Genomic DNA, 10,120 nt, shown 5'->3' with positions numbered 1-10,120 from the left:
ATATATGATTATTTCCGAGTCCCTCACTAGAGGGCCGGGTACGGTATATATATATATATGATGATATGATGACATGATGATATGATGATTCTATTCACCGAGTTCCTCACTAGAGGGCCGGGTACGGTATATATATATATATATGATGATATGATGACATGATGATATGATGATTCTATTCACCGAGTCCCTCACTAGAGGGCCGGGACACGTTATATATGCATATGTACAAGATGATTATTCACTTATGTTTCTAAGTCCCATAATGAATTGGATATGATATTGACATGCATGATTTATGTTTCAAAGGCAAGCCTTGTGGTTTTACATTTACTATACTTCATGCTTTACATGCTCGGTACATATTCATCGACCCCCTTTCTTCGGGAGCTGCGTTTCATGCCACGCAGGTGTATACAGATGAGTAGAAGATGTTCCAGTTGGATTGGCGAGCTCCATTTCCTCCTGGAGTGCTGCCAAGTCAGAGTGTTTATGTTATGGTATCTTGGGTTATGTTAGAGACTTTGCGACAAAGTCACGTATATAACATGTCGGTCTGTAAGCGGCTCTGTAAGCCGATGCATCATTATGCATTATGTTACAGATTCCTATGATTACAGATTTTACTTGATTTGCGAAAGACGAAAAGCATGTTGTTCTTTGAAAAGCTTCCATTATGCATTCATTTCATGATTTAAGAGTCCAGTAAGATTATGAGTATCACGAGGATCAGCGGGTTCGCTCGGCCCTAAGCAAGGGTCGAGTGCCCATCATGCCCCATCAAGTAGGGGTGTGATACCCCTGCACTGCCCGAGTCGGTTAAACGAACTCCTAGGCTAGCTAACTGATGGAGCTCATAGATTAATTCTTTCTTTTCCAGTTGAACATCACATAGACTGCCCATGGATTTGCGGCTAAGAGCATCAGCCACCACATTAGCTTTTCCCGGATGATATAAGATACTCACATCATAGTCTTTCAATAACTCCAACCATCGTCTTTGTCGCAGATTCAACTCCTTCTGCTTGAAAATATATTGGAGACTCTTGTGATCTGTATAAATATCAACATGAACGCCATAGAAATAATGTCTCCATATCTTTAGTGCACGAATAACCGCAACTAATTTAAGTTCATGGGTCGGATAATTCTTCTCATATTTCCGCAACTGCCTGGAAGCATAGGCTATAACCTTACCGCGCTATATTAACACACAGCCTAACCTAACACCGAAGGCATCACAATAAACAACATAGCCTTCTGACCCTTCTGGAAGTGTCAGAACTGGGGCTGAAGTTAATCTATCTTTCAATTCCCGAAAACTATGCTCACAGGCATCAGTCCATTGAAATTTTGCTGATTTCTGAGCTAACCTCGTCTCGTCAATAGTGTTGAAATAGAAGAAAACCCTTCCACAAATCTTCTATAGTAACCTGCCAATCCCAAAAAGCTATGGACTTCTGTAGGCGTTGTAGGCCTTGGCTAAGTCTTCATGGCCTCAAACTTTTGAGTATCCACGTGAATACCATCAGCTGAGATGAAATGGCCCAGAAAAGTCACAGAATTCAGCCAAAACTCACATTTTGAAAGCTTAGCATACAATTCACGAGTCCGAAGAATTCCAAGGATGGTACGTAGATGATCCGCATGCTCTACTTCTGACCAAAAATATACTAGAATATCATCGATAAACACGATCATAAATAGATCTAGAAAAGGCTTGAATACATTATTCATCAAATTCATAAACACTGCTGGAGTGTTAGTCAACCCAAATGACATCACCCGAAATTCGTAATAACCGTATCTAGTTCTGAAAGCCATTTTCGGAATGTCTTCTTCCTTGACTCTCACTTGGTGATATCCCGATCTCAGATCAATCTTTGAAAACCACTTGGCACCTTGTAATTGATCAAACAAATCATCGATTCTCGGAAGTGGATATTTATTCTTGATTGTCACCTTGTTCAATTGTCTATAGTCAATGCACATTCATATGGAGCCATCTTTCTTTCTTATAAACAAGACGGATGCTCCCCATAGTGATGAACTGGCCTAATAAATCCCTTCTCGAGCAAATCTTTCAGTTGTGCCTTTAGCTCTTTCAATCTGCAGGAGCCATTCTGTAAGGAGGTATAGATATAAGCTCAGTTTCCGGCAAAGACATCAATGGTAAAATAAATTTCCCGTTCCGGTGGAAGACCTAGAAGTTCTTCTGAAAATACATTCGGAAACTCATTTACTACCTGGACGGATTGAAAAGTCGGCGGCTGTGCTTCAATGTCATGAACTCGGACTAGATGATAAATATAGCCTTTAGCGATCATCTTCCTTGCCTTAAGGTAGGAAATAAACCTACCTCTTGGGGATGCTGTGTTACCCTTCCATTGAAGCATTGGTTTTCCCGGAAATTGAAACCGAACTATACCTTTAGAACTTGAGTCAGTTCATCCGATTTTCCATGTGTCGATGCTCCGTAAGTGTGCTGGAGATCCTTCCAGGATCATGCCGGTAGGTGATGTCCAAGTTATAGAAAAGTTGGCTTATGAAGAGGTACCCATTGCCATACTAGATAGACAGGTGCGGAGACTCGAAAACAAAGAGGTAGCCTCAGTTAAGGTCGCGTGGAGAAACAATAACCGAGAGGAAATGACTTGGGAAACGAAAGAAGATATGAAGTCTAAATATCCGCAAATATGTCACGACCCAGCTAGTGGGCCATCACGGGTACCCAGAGCTGACTATCGAGCACCACTCATCATGTTGTCTATCATACTGAACCTGGGCATACATCATTCTCACACAAGACTTATCATAAAACGATCTTCAATATCTCCCAAAATATGTATATGTGCATAAGCCAACGAGGCTACAAAAATGTTGTACATAATATGCAATGAAGAAGTCACATAACACCTACAACCCACACATAAGTATCTACGAGCCTCTAACTGGAATACCGGAATCATAAGGATGGGACAGGATCCCGCCATGCCCCAATATGTACACAAAAAATATACCAAGAAATGGCGACTTCGGAGTAGTGGAGTGCTCTTGCAAATATGCTGAAAAGCTCCTTAGTGTCTGCACCGTTTCCCTATCTACCTATGGGCATGAAAACAACGTCCATAAAGAAAAGGATGTCAGCACGAACAATGTACTGAGTATGTAAGGCATGCATATCAAACATAATAAAGAATGAGAGAACATAAAGTGAAGAGATAGCCTGTAACGGATTGCCTCTCAAGGAGGAATAATGCATGCTAACAAGATAAGACATCATATCATGTATACATATATATATGTAAACTGCCCGACCATATAGGTACGGTGTGATCATCATTAGCCCACGTCCGGGGTAAACATCTCAAGCCGCCCACTAGTGGTGTCTGCTCATGCCATATGGACATGGTGTAATCATCATCATAGCTGGCCACTACGCCTGTCGTATTGGTGACTGCCCGGCCATATAGGCGCGGTGTAATCATACATATACATAACATGAAGCATACATGAGAGCTCAAGTAGAAGCTGTAACTCTATCGGAGTGACGTAAGGTCGGGAACCTCCGATCAAATTATGAAATAATCATCATCGCTATGCCTCACCTTGGGAGAACTAATAACATGAGGTGAGACAACAACAAGAAGTAACATCAAGAAGATCATAAAGAAAATAAGATTATTAAACTCATGAAAGCATCACTATCATCATCATTGTCATATAACTTATCTCATCTCTATCTCATAAGGGACTCTTAAGGATCTTTAATTTTCAGCTTTTGGGATGTAAGAAGATCATGGGAATATAGAAAAGAAATCACAATATAAGAGTCATGCCTTTGAAAGAAAGGGACTAGCCTTACATATCTTTATGACTTCTTAATGACTAAGCACTTTCCTTCCAAGATCACAACTCTACATTCACAATAATTCGTACTACATTAGATCATTAGAAACATGCTTGAAGCTAAGCTAAGGCGACTAAGGGCTAACGAAAATTGAGCAACACTTCCTTTGTTTCTACAACTTTCTCCATATAATATAACAACTCCCAAACATCAGTAACAACATCCATAATATCATAATCAATAAACTTCATTAAGATAGACATTATTCAATTCTCAAAATTCCCTCTCAAGTCATCCATAACCATAAATAAGAGTCTCCAAAGATATTTTCAAGCAGAAGGAGTTGAATTTTCGACAGAGGCGATGGTTGGAGTTAGTGAAAGACTATGATGTGAGTATCTTATATCATCCGGGAAAGGCGAATGTGGTAGTCGACGCTCTTAGCCATAAATTCATAGGTAGTTTATGTGTTATCCAACCGGGAAAGAAAGAATTAGTTCGTGAGCTCCACCAGTTAGCTAGCCTAGGAGTCCGCTTAATAGACTCGGGCAATGCAGGAGTTGTTGTTCATAATCCATCTGTTTCATTCCTAGATATGGAAGTGAAAAGGCGCCAATATGAAGATCCCCAGTTGAGTCACTATAGAGATACACTTCCTCAGAAAGAGAAGTCACCATTTGAGATTTCGGCAGATGGGATTCTCAGGTATCGAGGCAGGCTATGTGTTCCGAATGTTGCGGGATTACGCCACCAGATTCTGGAAGAAGCTCATTACTCCCGTTATTCTGTTCATCCAGGAGCAACAAAGATGTACCATGACCTCAAGTCAATGTATTGGTGGGATGGAATGAAGAAAGATATAGCAGAATTTGTAGCTCAGTGTCCAAATTGCCAACAGGTAAAAATTGAGCATCAAAAGCCAGGAGGATTATTGCAAGCTATGGAGATTCCAACCTGGAAATAAAAAGTGATCAATGTGGATTTTATCGTAGGGTTGCCTCATTCTCGGCGTAGGTACGATTCCATATGGGTAATCGTGGATAGACTTACAAAGTCAGCTCATTTTCTTTCAGTCAGAACCATATATTCAGCAGAAGATTATGCAAAGTTATATCTTAAGGAGATAGTGCAACTTCATGGTGTCCTAGTATCTATTATCACAGATAAAGGAGCATAATTTACTGCTAAATTATGGAAGTCTTTTCAAAAAGGTTTGGGAACTCAAGTGAGACTCAGCACATCATTTCATCCACAGACTGATGGGCAAGCTGAGCACACTATTCAGACCTTGGAAAATATGTTGCGGGCATGTATATTAGACTTCAGAGGTAATTGGGATGAACATTTGATGCTTATAGAATTTGCCTATAATAATAGTTATCATTCCAGTGTCCAGATGGCTCCGTATGAAGCTTTGTATGGAAGGAAATGCAGGTCACCAATTGGATGGTTTGAAGTCGGGGAGACACAATCGATAGGTCCAGAATTGATTCAGCAAGCGGTAGAAAAGATCAAGCTAGAATCACTAAATATCCCTTCTTATTTGTAGGGACATCATATACATCTTAACCTACGTTAGTCTATTTACCGCACAACGACATGAAATTTTTTGATGTGTAACACTCTCCCTCCTTAAAAACATTCGTCCTCGAATGTTAAGTTCTCGAGAATTCTGCAGAAATTTCGCCAGAGTTTCCCCTATAATATGGTACTATCTCATCTATAAAACCCTGCGGGTCTTCGTCTGGCTTTGACCCGAAAAATTCTGGCGGGTTCAAACTCATAAAATCACGGGCTCTGGCACTAGCTGCTCTATCACCCGGACCCGCACTCTACTGCTAAGCCTGGGCAGTAACTGTATAATGGTCCGTATAACTGTTACAGTGAAAGGCCATCACTGATGGAGTTATACGGTCACTTATACGGACCGTACAATATTATACGGACCGTATAAGGGTCTGTATAATCCCATCAGGTTGAGTTAATTTCCAAGTATAAATATAAGTTCCAAGTTCTAATTTTTCATTTTCCCAGCTTCTCCACTCCTCTTAAGAACTCTAGAATATTCCAACACTTTATTAACACAAATTCAAGGGAGATCAAAGATTAAATTCCAATAATCAAAGGAGATCAAGTGTATGGGTGTTCATTAGGGTTAATGGAAGCTAGAAATTCCTTTGGAATTGAAGTTGGGGTTTTCTCTAAATGAAGTACTTTCATCCAAAGCCCGTTCCTACATAATCAAAGGTGAGTTTTTTGTTTATTTCATCTCATTAAGAGTATTGAGTGGTTGAAAGACTTGGATTATAGAAGAAAGTGGAGTGTGAAGTTTAAATATGGGAAATAGTGGTATTCTTAAATAGTAACTTAACTTGAATCATAGTTCTTAATATATCATGAATGTAATCTTGTTACGGATGATATTAAAGAAGTTGTAAAAGCATTATATGTGAACGAATATGATGTTGTGTCACAATCATGGTTATGAATTAACTCAGCCCGATGGGATTATACGGACCCTTATACTGTCCGTATAATATTATACGGTCCGTATAAGTGACCGTATAACTCCATCAGTGATGGCCCTTTACTGTAACAGTTATATGGACTATTATATGGACTGTATAAAGTTATACGGATCGTATAAATGATCGTATAACCCACCTTCTTCCCGAACTTGCTCTCGTCATTTCGTTTGATCTCCAATCCTTATAGGACCTCTTAACACTTGTTTAACAGTTCATTAACAATCTAAGGAGTATTATAACTCTTCCTCAAGACATTATTAAATCAACATTAGCTCGATACTTTGCAAAACCTTTCCAAAACTCGACTTATACTTCGCTTTCCTCAACGAACTTTCTTCTCTTGCCTCAAATGTCTTTGGAATCTTGATTAGAATCATTAAGTATCCCTTCTTACTTGTAGGGACATCATATACATATTACCCTGCATTAGTCTATTTACCGTACAACGACATAAAAATTTTCGAGGTGTAACACTTGTAGCCCTCATGGCTAGATATTTTTCCTTTGTGGCATTCAAACCCTTATAGTCCTCGTGGATAGATTTTTGCCCTTCGTGGCATTCAAAACCTTATAGCCCTTATGGCTAAATATTCATCTTCAAACCAAATTTCTGCAGTGGCCCTGTCTTTCTTTTAGCTAGCCATTTCCTGCACATGAAATAAATTTAGGAAAAAGAGTTGTCCTCCCGGCGTCCTAGAGACCTGCATCAAAAATAGGTTAGTTTTTTCCTATTCAAAGTTGATTCGTGTTGCCGACGCTGTAGCATCTTTGGCTTTTCTGGACTCGAAACCCCTTCGGCTCCGACAGATAAATATGGATTTTATTTTTTATTATGCAGAAAAATCATTTTTGCAAAGGTTAAACACACGTACGTTTTAATATAGGGAAATAAATGCACCCTTATTTTGTAAAAATGTAAGGTTAATTGTCATGACATGTGCCTTGGAATGAGGGAGATGGCTTTTCTGGGTTGGCGGACTCTTTGTGGTGGATTGATGGCATGAATTTTTGAGATTTTCTCAAAAATTCTTCCCTAGTTGGGCGCGTGGCGATCCTTGCGTCCATTGTGAAGTCCTATCTCTGAGGCTTCCTAGGGGTTTCTTAGGTTTTTCTTTTGGTGTGACCAAGCTCAAAGAGTGCCTATGTGTCCTGTCGCAGCAGGAATCAGGTCGAACGTAGTTCGAAATAAAAGTAAATGAGTTTTTAGATTTTACTCATAATGCGATCGAGTCCCAAATAGACTGCCTACGTATCCCACTGTGGGGAAGTCAGGTCATTGCGTAGTTCATGTTACAAGAGTTGTTTTGTTTTTCCTATCTACTATGAAACGATTACAAGCAAAAGGAAATAGCTAATACAAATAAATAAAATAACGATTACAAGCAAAAGTACTATTACAGACTGAACAACTTGTTTTCATGTATAGTAGCACTTGATTGCATGTGAATTGATTGGCTTTGGCCACTCTTGTCCTTCCATTTCTGCTAGTCAGTACTACCGCTCCTCCGGAGAATACTTTGCGGACCACATAAGGACCTTGCCAATTGGGAGCAAATTTCCCGTTGTATTCATCTTGATGCGGGAAAATTCTTTTAAGCACTATCTGTCCAATTTGGAAAAGTTGAGTCCTGACTCGTTTGTTGAAGGCTCTTGCCATCCTTTGTTGGTATAGTTGACCATGGCATACGGTAACCATCCTTTTCTCATCAATTAAAGCCAATTGCTCATATCGAGCTCGGACCCATTTAGTGTTGTCCAATTCTGCTTCTTGGATGATCCTTAAGGAAGGTATCTCGACCTCGGTAGGTATAACCGCTTCAGTACATAGACCAGCAAATCTGGAGTTGCTCCTGTTGAAGTTTTGGTCGTAGTACGGTATCCTACTAAAGCATAAGGAAACTGCTCGTGCCAACCTTTGTAATTGTTTGTCATTTTCCTCTATATCCTCTTGATATTCTTGTTGGCTGCTTCTACTACTCCGTTCATTTGTGGCCGGCAGGTTGTCGAGTTTCGGTGAGTGATCTTGAATTGCTCACAGATATCTTTCATCAGATGGCTATTCAGATTGGCCCCATTGTCGGTTATGATGGACTCAAGTATGCCGAATTGACATATAATATTGTTTTGCATGAAATCGGCTACCAGTTTCTTTGTCACTGACTTGTGTGATATTGCTTCCACCCATTTAGTGAAGTAGTCGATAGCTACTATAATCAATCGATTCCCATTTGAGGCTGTGGGTTCGATAGGTCCAATGACGTCCATGCCCCAGGCGACGAAAGACCATGGTGAGCTCATAACATTAAGCTCACTCGGTGGAACCTTGATTTGATCACCGTGGATTTGGCATTGATAGCACCTTTGTACATATTTGCAGCAATCATTTTCCAAGTTATCCAATAATATCCAGCTCGGAGAATCTTCTTAGCCAGTACAAATCCATTCATGCGGGGTCCATATGTCCCAGCATGTATTTCTTCTAGAAGTGGTGGCTTCGCCGGCATCTACATATCGAAGCAAACTCAAATTCGGTGTCTGTTTGTACAACACTTCTTTGTTTAGGAAGAAACCATTTGCCTTTCTTCTGATGGTCTTCTTTTTTCCACTCGTGACTCCTTCGGGATATTCCCACTTCTCCAAGTATATTTTTATGTCACTGTACCACGGCTCATCCGGCTCTACTTCTATGTGGCAACAATGAGCATGCTCTACTTTCAAGCTTATCCTCAGTGGGTCGATGTGATTGCTTTCAGGATGTTGGATCATTGACGCTATTGTGGCCAGCACGTCAGCAAACTCGTTCTGAGCTCTTGGAGTATGATGGAACTCAATCTTTCTAAATTTCTTCCACAGTCTTTGTGCCAAGTTCACGTATGGCAAGATCCTTTCATTTTTGGTGGCCCATTCGCCTTGTACTTCATGAATTAGTAGGTCAGAGTCTCCAATGACTAGCAATTCATTGATGTCTATATCCAGTGCCATCCAAAGACCTAGAATGCAGGCCTCGTATTCAACCATATTATTAGTACAACAGAACTTGAGCTTTGCAGCCTTTGGGTAATGTTGCCCATTTTTTGATATTAAAACTGCTCCTATTTCGGAACCCTTGTAGTTGATTGCTCCATTGAAGAACAATCTCCAGCCTGCCTATGGTTCTACTGGTTCCTCTTCTATGGCCAATACCCTTCATATCTGGGAAATAAGTGCGGAGGGGTTCAAGCTCTTCATCCATTGGGCTTTCAGCAAGTAGGTCAGCCGAGGCTTGTCCTTTAACGGCCTTTTGGGCTATGTATACAATGTTGAATTCACTCAACAAAGATTTGCCTTTTGGGCTATGTAATGGTGTTGGCAGAGGCTTAAGGCTCGATACAAGTCAGCTAGGATGATTAGGGTTAGGTCAAAGTATTTAGTTTCTTCTTGTTAGGTTACGTCGTAAAAGATGGTGTGGGCGACTGAAATGACTCGGGTGTCTATGGCTAATGACCAATCTTTGGGAAAAATCATGGTTCCCGGAAAGGAAATGGTGAAAGCTAAAGGTCGGTGGCCATCCATTCGACATAAGTCTTGAACTCCCCAGGATGTTCCACAAATCCACTTGGGCTTCCAAACCTTTTGTATAACTCTCTAAAGGGTATGATTAGACCATGGGCCCAATTGGTATAGTTTAAGGAAAACATTTTGCAAATTTGGGAGTAGGTGGGTTTTTCTGGGATTAAGGCATTTTGGTCGAGTTTCTTTCTTC

The 10,120-nt window shown here is 40.3% G+C and overlaps 1 protein-coding gene across 1 annotated transcript; it reads right to left on the bottom strand.

Annotated features, from left to right (window-relative positions):
* Positions 1-8,802: 8,802 nt before the first annotated feature.
* On the bottom strand, positions 8,803-9,396 carry LOC132054171 (uncharacterized). The gene has a single exon (XM_059446224.1). It carries the CDS (start codon positions 9,394-9,396, stop codon positions 8,803-8,805), a length of 594 nt encoding a protein of 197 aa, XP_059302207.1.
* Between the last annotated feature and the right edge of the window lie 724 nt (positions 9,397-10,120).

This window comes from Lycium ferocissimum, chromosome 4 (genome assembly GCF_029784015.1).
Source record: "Lycium ferocissimum isolate CSIRO_LF1 chromosome 4, AGI_CSIRO_Lferr_CH_V1, whole genome shotgun sequence".
Taxonomy (NCBI): domain Eukaryota; kingdom Viridiplantae; phylum Streptophyta; class Magnoliopsida; order Solanales; family Solanaceae; genus Lycium; species Lycium ferocissimum.
This window is presented reverse-complemented; position numbering and strand designations above follow the sequence as displayed.

Coding starts and splice junctions, on each gene's coding strand:
- LOC132054171 (XM_059446224.1), bottom strand. CDS start 9,396: ATGGTTGAATACGAGGCCTGCATTCTAGGTCTTTGGATGGCACTGGAT.